We start from the raw sequence: 16,162 nt of genomic DNA, 5'->3' as shown, positions 1-16,162 counted from the left end.
GGATGGGTGAGGACCGTGACGCCCGTCACACTATCAACGCCCGCCGTCGCGGGTACCATCGCGACGACGGCGACAACCACGACGTGGCTTCGCTGAACCGAGGCTATCGCCCACGCCGCGCGGCTGCTGCTGGGCTTGGTGCTGTTGCGCCCCTTGGTGTTGCTGCATGCCGAGCTAGGACGACGAAGACGTCAGGCTCGATTTCTTGTGCGCGTCCCACCTCTCCTCGGAGTCGGCGCGGCTGCTACTGCTGTTGCGCCCCGGGCTGCTGGTTCTGCTCGCCGGGAGGGAGCCACCGCCGCGTTCTTGTTCTTGTTGCTGTCAAAGGAACGCCGACCACCTCTGACAAATGACGATCAACGACGATGTTGGATTGCCGCCTGGTTTGATCTTGTGCGCATCCCACCTCTCCGTGGTGTCGGGAGGCGATGAACTGGGAAGGATGATGCTGCACGGACCATCATGCACTTGGGGGGGCTGGGGAGCTGCCCGAGAGGGGTTGCGTGCGCCAAGGTAGCCCTGCTAATGGGTAAGAATCCAACCCATTCCCACCCCAATCCAAAATAAATATGTTTTTTTTACTCCACCCCACCCCATTCCAAATTAAGTTATCCCCAACCCAACCCAACCCACCATGTCTTAGGTTGCCATGGAGCTACTCCCGTGGAATTGCCATGGATAATTATAAAATAATTATCAAAATAAAAAATGGTGTTTTTTTTATTTGCTAGATCCACTTGGTTAGTCGCCAGGAACAGATTGCATCCACAATGTTCTACTTATTAGAAAAAAAACAGTTACAAATTTATGTTCATATAAAGCGAGAAGGCAGAGTTTGGGGCCACGCTGTGCAAAACATCTTTCGTTGTCAGTAGATCCTTCAAAGTAGTGAGTAATGGTAATGCAAAAAAAAAAGAAAGTTCCTAGCCTCTCTTGGCAGTCTACCACGCAAGCATACTGACCATCCATGTCATCGTCCAGTTTACATCGTTGGCCATCTTTTACATCTTAGATTGTGCCATGACCATGAGTCCATGAGTCCCACCATGTCTTGAATCAAATTATTCAGGATCTAGATGTACTGAATTCAGAGCATCGTCAATCAAACGGACTTGGAGCTGAACATTACATCCTAATCCGCAATAACCTTCCAACATACTGCTATCGACACGGCAAAACATGATTAAGACAAAACCTCCAGCCAAGAACTTCCTTGAGCAGCGAGATGTGGGATACAGAGGAACTTGCTGCGTAAGGGGTGTACTCCATATCCTGGCGAAAATGTATAGAAAGTGGTAATTAAGCAACAAATAGCCAGGCTATGAACATGTGAAAAAGAAGTTACCCAGGACAACAGAGCCAAACTACTAAGATCAGGCAGAGCAAGGAGAAGAATCAAAATAAAATAAACAGAGAGAAAGCATGCATGGATGCATTCAATATCCTGAGAGAGGATATCCCATACTAGATGTCAAGACTTCTTGCAGCAGCTCTAGGAGGTGCTGTAGGAGGCTTGATAGTACTAGGTATTGTCATAGTTGCAATTGTACTTTGCCTGTGGCATCACAGAAGAACTTCAGACTCTTCTGAAAGTAGTTCATCAGGTCAAGCTCTACCAGGTATACAAGGGTTTGCTCCAGGATGGCACAATTATAGCTGTTAAAAGACGGCATTCTCCTCCTAGCCAAGAATTCGTTCAAGAGGTAATATAATTTTACAAAACAGGAAGAACCTCTCCTACAGATGTCCTAATTCCCAACAAAGAATAATCATAACCATCCATATGCCAAGAAATTTCCTTACAACAACTAAATTTGGCTCCAGTCTTTGATGGCTTTGTTTACAAAACACAAGTAGAAACTTAGAATAAGCTGGTAAACGATTGTACTGGCCTGTGCTAGTCAACCACAATCTGAGAGCAGTCTTCATTGCCTGGGAGCTTATACAACCAATCCTTAACACAAACAAGGGCTTCAAGAGTTTCAGGTGTCATTGAACTCCGATTATCACTAAGAATCCGACCACTCAAACTAAATGCGGACTCAGAAGACACAGTGCTCAATGGAATTGCAAGGAAGTCTCGTGCCATGGTTGATAGGACAGGATACTTGTCTTTATTTGTCTTCCACCAACTCAAGATCTCAAAGTTTTCATCATCTCTCACATGTTCATCTTCCAGATATGCATCAAGTTCCGATTTTTGAGTATTGCTAGCTCTCTTTTGATTTCTAAAGTGGGCAAACTCTTGGTGCATTCTTCTTTTAGCTAGCACAGGTGAACCCATAATGCCTCTAGATACAGTAGTATATACTAGATCTACACCATTTGTCCTAACAATCTCTTCATATTTCCTAAAATACTTAGTCATCCATTCTCTAGCTGAAGTCATGCTTGTCTCAATATCAACAAAGTAGTTGCACACCCTCTGATAAAAGAATTCCAAGAAGTCCATCTTCTTTCTTGGATCAAGTACCGTTGCAATAACAAGGGTCATATTATAGTTCCCATCCCAATACTTGCTGAATTTGCTTTCCATTGCTCTACCCAAATTTTGTATGGCTTCATTAGCTTGCATTTCTGAATTTTTTAAAGCTTCATGAATGCAAAGAACATTATCCAAAAAAGTGTGTGCTGTAGGATATCTATCAGCTGAGAACGCCCTTGTAGCTTCTTCGAAAGCCTCAAGAAAATCACATATAGCCTCAACTTTTATCCAGTCATCATTTGATGGAAAAGGTTCTTGATTTGATGCAGCATACCTCTTCAGCACGCTCCTGTACTTCACAGCCTCAACAATCATATCAAAAGTTGAGTTCCAACGGTTCGGAATATCAAGAACCAAACCAGCCTTTGGTGAAAGACTCTCTCTTTCAGCTATCTCGTTGAAACTTTGGATTCTTCTCGGTGAGGAGTTAATGTGCCTAATCAGATCCCGGATCATCTCAAGTGTTGCATCAGCAATAGTCATACCATCTTGGACAAGAAGATTCAGAATATGAGCGCAGCATCTAACTCGAAGATGTTGACCACCAAACAGCAAGTCTGATTTGGCACTTTCTTGCAAAAGGTCACAAGCTGTGTTGTTGTTTGATGCATTGTCAAGGGTGATAGTGAACATCTTTTCTTTTATTCCATACTCTGTCATACATCTTGTGATTGCCTCCTCAATGGCTAGACCACTATGTGGATACTTTAATGCTTTGAAAGAAATTATCTTCTTATGCAAGGCAAAGTTAGCATCCACATAATGGGTTGTTAGACACATATATCCCAGCTTTTGGTTAGATGTCCACAGATCAGAAGTAAAGCATATGCGAGAATCAAGACCTTGCAGTTCACTTGCTAATGTTTGCTTCACTCTCCCATACATACGAACACAATCATTGCGGATTGTTTGGCGCCCAATGCAATCAAATGTGGGCTGCAAGGATGCCATCCATGGTGAAAAACTTGGGTCGTCAAATTTATTAAATGCAACCTCTGCCCGAATGCACCAAGTTATCATTAACTCACGACTTATTTGAGGATTGAAGGTAAATGGACCCGCTGGTTGTTTCTGAATTGTGGCAATAAACCTCTGTCTATCATCTGCACTAATTTTTCGACAAGAATCTTTTATGTGATTTCTCAAACTATTTGTACCTGATTTTCCACTAGCCATCTTCATGCCGCAGTATCTGCAAACAGCCTTCAGAGCACCATCCACCTCGACCAACTCTGGCTCAAAGTGTTCCCACACTTTAGACCTCCTATTTGGTGTTCCTGATGAATGGTCATCATTGCTGCTTGTATTGGTGTCTGAGGCCTCAGCCGGATGAGAAGTTGACATCTGAGCATAATAATCACCGTATATGTCAACCAATAATCCATTGAACTTTCAATAATAATAAAAATATTTGCTTGAGGGAATTACCGTTTCCATCAAATCAACTACTGCTGATAGGTAACCACCGTATGTGCCAAGGTAGCTAACCAGATAGTGAGCTCAAGAGATCAGTCAAAGACGCATTGAAGTAGTCTGGGAGAATGTAAATGAAATTAGTTTAGCATAAAGAATCAAACACTCTGCTTGGCAAGCCAATTTGAACTGCATCCCAATGCTATCCTTATTTTATCAATCAGTTGGTCTAAGTTAGCATGCAATCAGGTCGAGTTAAATTCAGTCAGCTATACTTGCCTCCGCATGCAAAATTCTGAGCAAAAAGTTTACACACTAAGATAATCAGAAGATAGTTTAGCTAAATCCAGCTAAGCAGAGTAATCAAAATAAGTGCACATCTACTGCGCTGCGATTCACGCACATCTACTGCGCTACGATATTCATCAAAAGAAGTGCACATCTAGCTGGATATTCACGCACACATGCAGGTAATCCAAAGAAGTAGTTGTTATTTGATATTTGATATTGATTACTAGCTGGATATTCATCAATGTGAATCAAAAGAAGCTAAGCAGAGTAATCAAAAGAAGTGCACATCTAGCTGGACATTCACGCACACATGCAGGTCTATGATCCTAGCTCCCAAACAGCAATAGAAACACATGGATAGACCCTCATGTGCCTGCTGCTATCTACATGATGAATTGACTGGTGTGTGTCTCGATAGCTCACCTGTATCCGTCGACGTTGGCGCCGTACTTGTCCACGAACTGGTACACGCCCTTGCCCTGCATCCATCAGAAAAGCAAAAAGTTCAGCTAGCATATCAATGGTCATACATGTACTGAATCTATAATTGGATTAGAAGACACCGTAATTAAGAGCCGCCACAAGTACTGCGGCCTACAGCAGTAACAAAGCCTACCATGCAACGCAAAGAGAAAACATTTTCACTGGAGAGGGGGATCATAGTACAGATCCTAGCAAGAGACATCGCAGCGCAAGGAGGAGCAGAGCTGAGAATGCAGAGGCACCCAACAGTCCAACACCAACAGCCGCGTGCACCCAATCCGAACGTCTCCGCATCTCCCCACCCCGAAAAGAAAACACTAAAGTAGTGAGCTCAAGAGATCAGTCAAAGATGTGTCGGATTTGTACCTGGAAGCCATCGGATCCTTTGTTTTCCGCAAAACCAAGAGCAGAGAGAGAACCAAAGCGAGCGCTTGGTCGCTGGAAACAAGGTGGGAAGAAACAGATCGGCAGGTGAAGCAGAGCGACGAAATCCATGAACACCCTCTCGTCCCATCACCAAAACCCCCAACCAAGAACTGACCCAAGCCAATCAGGACGAGCGCGCCGACGAACCTGGTCTTGCCTTGGCTGGGGTAGCAGAAGAGGTGGAGGTAGTCAATCAGGACGGGGCCAGCGGCGTCTTCCAGGTCGGGTCCAGCGGCGTCGTCCAGGTCGGGGCCGGCGGTGGGATGCTTGGAGCAGTGGCAGGAGGAGTGCAGGGCGGAGGAGCAGCTGCCGGATTTGGTGGTGGAGGATGAGGCACAGGGGCTGCGGGTGGAGGAACGGTAGCCGGATCTGGGGGCCGGAGGAGCGGCGGTGCGATCTGGGGGCAGACTGGGGTTGGGTGAGACTGAGGGAGTGGGTGAGAACCCGGGGAAAATGAACCCGTTCCAACCCAACCCAACCCATTTGCTAGCAAACCCATTCCATTCCATCCCAACCCAATTGTCATGTAAACCCATTAACTCCCATCCAAACAATTTCACGTAACAACCCAACCCAAAAACTCCAAATATTATCCAACCCATTAGCAGGCCTACGCCAAGGATCGCCATGGATCAAGGAATGAGAGCCACCGCAAGCACCGCATGCGTGATTGAGCAGAGAAGACGAAGTGGACGAGCACGCAGCGAAATCAAATCTGAATGCAAGGTGAGCTAACTAGTCCTAAATTCAATCTTTATTTTAAAAATTATTACTGTAACTTATGAAATTTGGGTTGTCAAAAAAAAATTTTTACATCTTTTGAAATTTTGAAACCCACGTCCCAATTTCTGGAACTGCCCTGGCTCCTCGGAAAATCAAAGTAGAAAGAACAAGAGTGCTCTCCCGTACATGTGGCTCTGATTTCGTCCCCTGGGTGGCTGGGTATAAGAGAATTATAAATTATTAGTGGTGGCAGGCAGGCAAATTAGTCAGATCCAGGAGTGTATCACTTTTGTGGTGCAGGTGCGTTGTGAGATCCACAGCATATACGCGTATTCCTGTATGCATGCAGCCATGTATACACCTTTTCAAAAAAAAAAATCAATGCCGCTGTGGCCTGTGGGCGGTCCGTTGTAGTAATATATTGAACTTTACTGTCAGCTAGCTAGCTCAGTAACCTGACCAGGTGACTGATCATTTCTTCAGTCTTAATTCATTCATGATTAGCGTGCGGATTCATCGAATTGACACAGGATTAACAGGAGCTTTTGGATTGACGACATGAAGCAAGGCAAGCAACCAGGCTGGCATTACCAACCCAACACTGCTAGAAAAACGTCTATTAGTACCGGTAGGGAATCCTTATTTAGTACCGGACTCCCGACCGGTACCGGTTGGCCGGTACTAAATGATTTTGAGCTCAAAAAATAAAGAAAAAAATTGACGAACCCTCGGGAGGCCCGCACAAGTCCTGCGAATTTTTCACGCGTGCGCGGGCGCGAGGATTCGAACCCATAACCTCCAGCCTTGCGTGTTGCTTCCTTACCATCTCACCTATACATCAGATGTGATTGGGTGAGAGATGCTTTCCTTTTGAACCAACCCGTGGAGTACCATTTAGTACCGACCGGTGCCCGGCCGGTAACACCGACACTGGCCGGTACTAAAGGTCGCATTTTAGTATCGGTCGGTGTTACCGACCGGTACGAAATTGATGTGCTATTTTAGTACCGGCCGGTAACACCGACCGGTACTAAAATACGACATTTAGTACCGGTCGGTGTTACCAGCCGCCGGTACTAAATGATCTCTGAGGATAAAAAAAATTCTACCCGGTACTAATTTTACACATTAGTACCGGACGAAATTTTGTCAACCATGAGATCTTTTGGGTGATTTCTAGTTGGGACACGTACGTGGAGGTGGTGAGGTGGCGGAAAAAGAGCGTGGAAAAGTCACCCTAACCCTCGGTTGGTTGTACTACCGTGCTTGCTGTGCTGTGTGCCAGGCTTCCTCAAATCCGCATCATGTGGACAGACACGAGAGGAGAGCAGCAGCGGGCGGGCCCCATGACGTGTTGTTATTTTATGCACATCATGTGGTCATGATATTTGCACTACCACCCCTTCTTTTTTTCATTAAATTTATTTCCGCTAAGAAGCAAGAAATGTCGGCGCGGCGGTTGTGTGAGTAACTACTAACATTGTTGTGTATCATCGTATGATTTATATGTGTGATTTTTTTCATAAATTTAAATATTTTTTTTTGTTATGATTTGCACGAGTTTTCACAAAAAATATGGTTTCCATCAGATATGTTCCCAATATATATACACCTAACAATTAATTTTTTTCCTAGTCACGCATACGTCATACGTGTACGTGTGTCCCGTGGGCTGGGATGTTCTTAACTATCCTATCCTTGCCCACACAAGCAAGGTTGTAGGCCCCACCGCGATTAAAAACCTACTGTATGTAGGGACCATACACTGTGTACACTCATTTTCCAACTCCTATCTTGTGTGGCACGATATATTTTCTTGTGCCCGGCATTTTGCTACACCTGTCAAGCTTGTGTCCACTAGTACTTTCATACGGTATATATAGCAGAGGTGGAGGTGTGGTTGAGACTGAAAGCAATGGGATAGAATTGCTCAAGATTTATTCTTCTACCAAGCTTCATATATATGATTAATCTACTAGTAGAATAACACTCCACAATAAGCATATACGGGAAACAGGGCCGAAGAGTCAAATAAAGGGAGCTAGCTTGAGCATCTCCAGATTGATTCACCTGAAAAGAGAGAACCATACTTCAATTCTCCACGGGGCTCCACAAACCATCATATGATTTTCATTACATACATCGGTTGAGTGGTAAAAGCAAAAGGCCCCAAAACAAATGTAAACTCATGGATCAATCGTGATCAAAATACAAGCTCTTCAATATAAACACAAACTCCTGGAACAATCGACAGGGACAACTGAAACGTGTGGCTGTACCAAAAATAAACTAGTGTCTGCAGGGAATAAGGAACACAAAATACATGTGTGAGCTGCTGTTATAACCAAACCTATAATGTGATATTATATACAGGAGGAGCAAGATTCTGAAGGATGTAAGGAATATACGGAGTACCATGCAAAGATTTTCAGAATTGCTTCATTCTTCAGACTGGGCATTTGTTTCATAGATCTGACGGTTCTTGTTGTACCGAATGTATCTCTTGCCATCACAACTTATGATGCGGACCTCATGGATCTGCTGGACGATGTGCCAGTTCTTGCCACCGTCCAGGCAGCTCCTAAGTAACGAAAGGCTGCACTGCAACTCAAACCTTCGCAGGCCTTTGCACTTTTGAATCAGTTGTTCCAGCCACCGTGGGAAGGCAATGCTCCAGAAGATGATTAGCTCTTCAAAATAAAATGTCTCAGTGGATGGGGGGAACACAAGTCTGAGGTGCTGTAGCGCGTCAAGGCCTGCAACATGCTTCAGCTTTGAGCAGTCATCAATAATGAGGGAACGAAGCATGGGCAGGTTGGAAATCCTCTGAAGTGCCTTGTTATCTTTGAGATGGAGCTCATCAGACAGTTTTGGCAGGTCCCTAATTTCTGTTAGGCTATATGCACCTTCCACATGAAGTTCACTCAGTGCCACGTGCTTTAGGCCCTCTTCATGTATTGATGTTGGTGTGACATTTGAAGATAGAGACACTTTCATGAAAGCTATTAGGCAGTATGCTATTATGAAGGAGGTTGAAATTGTAACTCGTTATAATGAAGCAAAGAGGTATAGAGGATGTTGTAAAGCCAAGAAGTGCCCATGGAGAATACATGCATCACAACTGCAGGATGAAAGGACATGACAGATTAAAAAAATGCCTAATAAGCACTACTGCAAGAGCACAAGTAAAGTAGAGAATAATTGCATGGCTAATCAATTCTGGGTTACGGATAGAGTGATCCAGTGGTTGAGGCAAGATTCCACAATTGGAGCTTCTGCTTTGAAGAACAAGTTGGAGGAGAAGTATTTGGGTCAGAGACACAAAATAATTGGGGGTGGTTCATGAACAAGCTTGCAATGGCAATTGGATCTCCACCTGGACTTGTCATTTCAACCGATGCTGGGAAAGGTATTGACATAGCAGTGACAAAAGTCTTCACCAATGGTGTAGAGCATAGGGAATGCATGAGGCATCTTTACAAAAAAAAAAATTAAGAAGCAATATCGTGGAAAGGTCTTTGAGAAGAACCTGTGGCCAGCTGCAAGAGCTTACAGAAAGGACATATTTGACAATCAAAACACCATGAAGGCATCATCCACAAAAGCAATGAAATGGATTGAGGACAATCACAAGCACTTATGGGTAAGATGTTATTTCTCTACATCTAGCAAGTGTGACTATGTGACCAATAACATTGTTGAAGCCTTCAATAACTAGATAAAACATGACAAGTCACTGCCTGTGATAGAACTGATGGATACAATTAGACAAAAAATCATGGAGAAATTGTATCAGAGAAGAACTCTAGCCATGAAGTTGACTAGTAAAGTGCTGCCACACATAATAAAGTCTCTTAATGCAAAGAGTAGAGGACTGGTTGGATATTCAATCCACAAAGGTCTTGGTCACATGGCAGAGATCAGTGGTGTTTAAAGGAATTTGACACATTGGAGACATATTGTTAATCTGGAACAAAGAACTTGCACCTGTAAGAGATGGCAGCTCACTAGACTCCCATGTAATCATGCAATAAGTTTGATATGCTCTTATAGGGGTCTAGAGTTGGAGGATTATGTCGACAGCTGCTACTTTGTGTCAAAGTTCAAATCAGCATATGAAGGTTGGATGGAACCAATACCAGACAAGAGTATGTGGCTTCAAGTACAACTAGAATTCAAGCTGTGGCCTCCAGTACTCAAGAGGGCAGCAGGTAGACCAAGGAGTAGGAGAATAAAATCAGTTGCTGAGGGTGGCAGCAAGAAAAGAAAGAGATGCAAGAGATGTGGTCAGTTAGGACACATGCAAAAAACTTGCAATGAGACGGTGTATGACTCAGATGATCCACTTCCTGCACAACCAAAACCAAAGAGTAACAAAACCAAGAAAGAGAAAGTACCAGCCAGCACAAGTACACCTAAAAATAAGAGGACTAAGAAGGAGAAAGCAGCAGCCCGCACAAGCACACCTAAAAATAAGAGGGCCAAGAAGGAGAAAGTAGTAGCCAGCACAAACTCACCTAAAAATAAGAGGACCAAGAAGCAAGTGATCACAAAAGTAGGAGCCAGCCCAAGTACACCATTGAAGCTGCTACATGCACCATCAACACCAACTAGCCCATTTGATCTAAACTGTAGTCCTGGGGCACTGACTAGGAGGTAAACATCCGGACCTTATTCTCCTACTCCACTACAATGCACCATCTATATCATTTTCTAATATCAACATACAGACTTATGTTTTTTTTCTAATCTTTGTTTTCTTTCACAGCCGAGCTAGGAGAATTGCAGTGGAGGAGGCTGAGGTGCATGGAAGAATGGCACTGGACCATCTAATGCACGTCTGATGCGTGTGGTTGTTTGTTTGTAATTTTTAATGGCAATTAAATCCCTATCTGGACTTGTAATGGCACTCGAACTTTGCATCATGAACGTCTTTTGACATGCCAAATTGATGTAATTTGTGACATATTAACAATTATGATATGCTAGTCAATTATCCTACATATATTATCTCCTCAAATATGTTGCTATAGTCTGCTGTGACATTTGCAATTCAGAATGCTCTTTTAGACAGCTAGAGGCATTTTAGTCTTTTTAGGGCATCTTCTCTCCCCTTCCGGATTGCAAATGAGTAGTTTAATAGGACCAATGTGCAGCGCACAAAATTTACAACTCACGGTGGGCTGCAGACTATTTCAATAAATAGAGTGTGCAGCGCACAAAACAGCGTTTTCAGAATGTCCTGTAAATAAAAAACCCTAAATTAAAAGGCCTGTGCAGTGCAGACTTGCTAAATAAAACTTGTGGCCAGGAACGCTTTGGCAGCTCTGTCCTAATTTTAACACCGGCCACAAGGTGGCTGTGGGCCCCGCTGCCTACCCCGAGATCTTTCTGGACCTCGCGCTATTGGTTGGCTGAGAGGGTGACGCGTGTCGAGGTGGCGTGACGTGGCCGGGAAAAAGCGCAGCCGGAAAAAGTGGCCACGCTTGCATTGCATTTGCTTGTTGCCCCCGCCCTGCACAACTGCTCATTCAGTCTACCGCTAGTACTCAACAGCAGCGATTAACTGCTGAAAGCGACCGATTAACAGGTAATCAGCCACCGGATAAATAAACACGACAAATATTTTTCTTAAAAAAATCAAATTCCTTGTGGCCAAATACTGAGGCGAGGGTAAGGGCGCGTTTAGTTCCCCCATCCAAAAATTTTTGGATGTCAAATCAGCACTTTGATCGGATGTCGGGAAGACTTTTCGGACACTAATTAAAAAACTAATTTCAGAACTCACTTGGAAACCACGAGACGAATCTTTTGAGGCCTTTGACCGCGTCATTAGCACATATGGGTTACTGTAGCACTTATGGCTAATCATGCACTAATTATCCTTAAAAGATTCGTCTCGTCATGTACATCCAAACTGTGTAATTAGTTTTATTATTTAATTACATTTAATGCTTCATATATGTGTTTAAAGGGGAGGTGAAAATTTTTGGGTGAAAATTTTTAGAAACTAAACGCGCCCTAACCTACCACCTCGTCACCTCACCTGGCCTGGCTGCTGGACAAGCGGAGAAAGGGAAAGGCCACTAGACCTTCCTTTTTTTTCAGAATCCCCCCCCCCCCTTTTTTCCAACTGTATGCATGCTAAGTTTATCTAAATGAAATATCAGCCTCTCCTGTGCTGAGTGGTTGCAGATATTTGCAGGCTAGGCCTTTTCCTCAGCTCCTTGTTCATTTTTTTTAGAAACAGCTCCTCCATTTTTTTCCTACGGAATTCGACAGGTGCAAAACACCAAAGCTCATACATGGGACATTCATCTACTTGCCCAGCATGCCAATCCAACACTGATCTATTAATTACAAGAAACTCTTAACGTTTTTTTTATTTTATAGCAGAGGCATTTGAAATCACACACTACTAGTTACCACCTCCATTCCTCGAAAACATATACCCTCACACAAACTAATTAGTAGTTAAAATTATTTGAAAGTTTTATTACCTAAGAATGGATAAGAATGGAAGCACAGAGTATTCGGTGGTAAAAAAAAAACTCTATTCGGCTAGCTGTGGCTAATGACTGATGCTAATTTGTTGTAAGAGAAAAATATTGTTTATTGATTGGTACTAGTGACTAATGTTGATTTGGTGTGAGAAAAAAATATTGTTGGCTGGTTGTAACAAAACAAAGTGATTAATATCATTGAAGAAGTAGATAAGATGAGCGCCTCAAATGGGAAGAAAGGGGGCCCTCCCTCCAAAAGGAAAAATTAAATAAAAATCCAGGTAGCGAGGCGTTCCCCTGCACGTGGGCCCCTTCTCCCGGAGGCTCCCCAGCCACTAGATCCCTGGCCCGTCTGGAAATTTCCAGCCCTGACAAGATGGACCCACGTCCAACGTGGCCCGCCTTCCTCCCTTTGCTTGCCCCCAAAAATCTCACGCCTCGCAGCTCCTTGCTCTCGGCCTCTCGCCATTTGCATTCGCGAACGCCTCCGCCAATTCCTCTCCGCCGCTTCTTCCTCCCATCCCAGCCTGCCTCCCTCCGCCGCAGCCCGTGCTCCCACCTTTTCTGCGTCGCCTGATTCTCCCCGCGCTCGATTTTTTTCCATTTCTTCCCCTTTTCCTGCTGAGTTCTTGGGGGACGCCGACAGGAGATTTTATTCTTTTTTTTTGCGTCTCCTGGGCGATCCCGTTCACGGAGGCGGCAGATTTCATCGTGTTCGACCTCTGCTTTCTGTTGTCGCTGCCGCCGCCGGTGCCGGCTGCTTCTGTCCTGGGCGCAGCTCCGAGCGCACCAGGCCGCCAAGGGGAACCGGAGATTTGAGCTCTGGGCCCGGCTCATGGCGTCTATGGTGCAGCTCGAGGTAAAGATCTCTTCTTTTCCTTATTTCCCCCACTTGATTCTTGCCTGCCGGTGTTGAAGACTTGGCCCTTGTGTAGATTTTCTTTTTGATGAGTAATGAGTTGGGTGAACAAGTAGTACTGCTTTTTCCCGTGCCCGTTGAGTTTCAGATTTGTTTCCATGTGGATTATTTGACAAAATTTGTTTTTAATAGGAATATTTTATCCTGTTATTAAAAAATGTGCCGTTTCTAGACGCTTCTTCGTTGGGTTTCGGTTGCACGCAAATCGTGGTATCCGTATGGAGAGTTCTAGAACGAGGTGGGCAATACTAACATGCGCGATTAAAGATATCTGGCACACTGGTGAAGCCGCCAAATGGGGGGTGGGGTAGTTGATGCCTACCAGTTCTGGACTTCTGGTAGTTTGCTGTACTCATTTACTGTTTTTACTACTTATTACGGGGTTTTTTTAACTACGGTAACTGCTTCATCATTTAATCCTAAGCAGTGAATCATTAAAACCAATAAGCAAAGTTTAGCTTAAGCTGTTCCCACCCAGCAATAAGCCAAAAGATATTAGAGACACTGTGCAAGCTCAAATCTGGATGTTTTGCGCGGTAAAGTTTACCATGATTTCAACTTAATAGGTATCATAAGAATGTAACTTGATCTTATGAAACTGTATCCAGCGATAGCCAATGGCCACACGTTTTAGCTGAAGCACTAATCTTGGTTTCCTCTTGTTGCCTCCAGGAAAGGGATGGATTAGACTCATCTGGGTTGCCAATTGACAAAAGGCGGCCGTTGGATGCTGCCAAATCTCCTCTGATGGATGATTCAATGCAACCCAAGGAGGGGATGGATGGGTACCCTGTGAAGGTACCCATTTCTTGTCCCACTTTTGAGATCCGTATGCAATTGCCAGTTGGTTCATTTCAGTGTGTACTTTTTTACTATCCTACAGCACCGTCACCATGCCTAATGATATCCCACTGGTTCAAATAGGTTCGGAAGCCTTACACCATCACAAAGCAGAGGGAGAAGTGGACGGATGAAGAGCATGAGAAGTTCCTGGAGGCACTGAAGCTTTACGGTCGGTCTTGGCGCCAGATACAAGGTGCGTGCAGACTGCTTTTGTGACCTTAAGCTAGAGAGCATTGGCAATTGGTTTTCTGATTTGTGCAAACTGTTGTTTAGAACACATTGGCACGAAGACTGCTGTCCAGATTCGGAGCCATGCTCAGAAGTTTTTCTCCAAGGTGCTTAACCCTCCTGATAGTTGTGATCAATTTAGCTGCTATATACTACAATGAAATTAGTACATAATATGTGGTTGTACAATGAGACTTGCTAGCAGCTAAACTCTCGCCAATTGAGTTCACTCTCCTATTTCTCATGCGAGTTGCTTACTGTGCAGGTGGTGCGCGAACCTGGTGCAAGTAATGCAATCGAGATCCCACCCCCAAGGCCAAAGAGAAAACCACTGCATCCATACCCTCGCAAGTGTGCTGATTCCAGCACCATAGCAAATCCTGCAATGGGCCAGCCAAAGCTTGCCTCTATTTCATCGTCATCTGGTTCTGACCAAGAGAATGGTTCACCTGTGTCTGTGCTGTCTGCAATGCAGTCGGATGCTTTTGGATCATCAGTATCCAATCCGTCAACAGGTTGTACATCCCCTGCGTCATCGGATGATGGGAATAATGTCCCTGTGTTGGTGAATGAGGAAAATTTACTTACCCAACAAATCGAGGATGATCAGTCTGGTCAGGTAAGAAAAACATCCATTGTACGGATTGTCTTTTCAAATGGGTGAGTTAGTGAATGAGTAAGTATGCTTATCAGGTTGGACTTGTTTCAATTTCAGGAACTAAAGCTGGACAACAGCGATGGTGACTTATCTGAAGAGGATTCATCATCAGGAGTGCAAGAAACAAGTTTGAAGCTGTTCGGGAAGACAGTTATTATTCCAGACACAAAGAAAGTTTGTTCCTCAGATGGGGAATGTGGAGATGGTGAAAAAAGATCTCAATCTTCTGAGCAAGAGGCGTCGCAGGCATCCTCAATTGGAGGGATCGCAGCATACCCTGCCCATAATGGATGGCTGCTTCCTTACCATTCTTTGCAGTTTCATATGGGTGAGTCGGATGCTAGGATTTCCCCTCTTCATGTATGGTGGCCTTGCTATGGTTTTCCAGTCGGCGATCCAAGAGGATTTGGTATGGGGCTGCATATTGAAGGTACCTGTGAGAGTGATACTGACAAGAGCCCTTCGGTTGAATCCAGTTCAAACTGTATGAGCTATATTCAGTCGATGGCGCCTACCAACTGCAAAGTTGTCAAGGAGTCACTAGGAGGCGCAATTCAGGTGCCGGAGCCAGCTCTAAGTTTTGAGCTGAAACCGAGCGCGAATTCAGCCTTCATAAGAGTGAAGCCCGGCAGCAACAGAGGTCAATCTGTAAGGGGATTTGTGCCATATAAAAGATTTAAAGTCCAATAACCCAGCCAGATATTTCTCTGCAGCTAATTTAACTGAGATTAATTAATTCTGAACAGTAGAGAGCACCTGCGCAATTCCTCGTTGCAGCGTAGGTGCGCACCATTTTTTACTTGCAGAGAGGCAGAGATTGGCCGTGTATGTGTATCATTGTTTCCTGCCAGCAGCTTAATGTAAGATGCTGCAAGCAGTTGCTGTCACTTAAGGTAGACTGAAGAAAGGTTTTGCAGGGATGCCGCCGATCTCTAGCCTGTTATGTTGTTGTATAAGGAAACCAGATTTTGTTTGTTAAACTCTTGTTCAAAGTTAATTGCTAATGGAAACTGATTTGTGAATGGACATTGCAATGCTGCGCTTCTTCGTGCTGAACGGTGCAGGTTTTTTTTTTGAAATTTGAACCGTGCAGACTTGTTCTGGTAACGCAAAGCAAACATTGGTGGCTGGATTAATCAAGGGTAAATTTTCTGTTGGACACTGTTCAATGTTTTTTGTTGTTGTTGGAC

General features: G+C 44.3%; 2 protein-coding genes across 6 annotated transcripts; one reads left to right on the top strand and one right to left on the bottom strand.

Annotated features, from left to right (window-relative positions):
• Nucleotides 1-759: 759 nt before the first annotated feature.
• LOC120704558 (zinc finger BED domain-containing protein RICESLEEPER 2-like) lies at nucleotides 760-6,848 on the bottom strand. 5 transcript variants are annotated; one of them, XM_039988995.1, is made up of 5 exons: nucleotides 5,039-5,188; nucleotides 4,613-4,668; nucleotides 3,914-4,018; nucleotides 1,893-3,829; nucleotides 760-1,272 (listed from the first exon to the last, which is right to left on the bottom strand). In XM_039988995.1, exons 3-4 carry the CDS (start codon nucleotides 3,920-3,922, stop codon nucleotides 1,898-1,900), a joined length of 1,941 nt encoding a protein of 646 aa, XP_039844929.1. In that variant the 5' UTR covers nucleotides 3,923-4,018; nucleotides 4,613-4,668; nucleotides 5,039-5,188; the 3' UTR covers nucleotides 760-1,272; nucleotides 1,893-1,897. The 5 variants fall into 5 exon arrangements, with proteins under 5 accessions (XP_039844929.1, XP_039844930.1, XP_039844932.1 ...); XM_039988996.1 differs by lacking the exons at nucleotides 1,893-3,829; nucleotides 3,914-4,018 and adding an exon at nucleotides 5,246-6,840 and having other exon boundaries at nucleotides 5,039-5,110; XM_039988997.1 differs by lacking the exons at nucleotides 760-1,272; nucleotides 1,893-3,829 and adding an exon at nucleotides 5,246-6,848 and having other exon boundaries at nucleotides 5,039-5,110.
• Nucleotides 6,849-12,732: 5,884 nt separating this feature from the next.
• LOC120704557 (protein LATE ELONGATED HYPOCOTYL-like) lies at nucleotides 12,733-16,000 on the top strand. Its single transcript, XM_039988994.1, has 6 exons — nucleotides 12,733-13,183; nucleotides 13,916-14,041; nucleotides 14,168-14,279; nucleotides 14,360-14,421; nucleotides 14,580-14,933; nucleotides 15,030-16,000. Exons 1-6 carry the CDS (start codon nucleotides 13,160-13,162, stop codon nucleotides 15,660-15,662), a joined length of 1,311 nt encoding a protein of 436 aa, XP_039844928.1. The 5' UTR covers nucleotides 12,733-13,159; the 3' UTR covers nucleotides 15,663-16,000.
• The last annotated feature ends 162 nt before the right edge of the window (nucleotides 16,001-16,162 follow it).

The sequence above is a fragment of the Panicum virgatum genome, chromosome 4K (assembly GCF_016808335.1).
Source record: "Panicum virgatum strain AP13 chromosome 4K, P.virgatum_v5, whole genome shotgun sequence".
NCBI lineage: Eukaryota > Viridiplantae > Streptophyta > Magnoliopsida > Poales > Poaceae > Panicum > Panicum virgatum.
Note: the sequence above shows the minus strand (reverse complement) of the source record. Positions and strands in the feature narration are given on the sequence as shown.

Coding starts and splice junctions, on each gene's coding strand:
- LOC120704557 (XM_039988994.1), top strand. CDS start 13,160: ATGGCGTCTATGGTGCAGCTCGAG. Junction 14,042..14,167: donor TGGATGGGTACCCTGTGAAG/GTACCCATTTCT, acceptor TGGTTCAAATAG/GTTCGGAAGCCTTACACCAT. Junction 14,280..14,359: donor GTCTTGGCGCCAGATACAAG/GTGCGTGCAGAC, acceptor ACTGTTGTTTAG/AACACATTGGCACGAAGACT.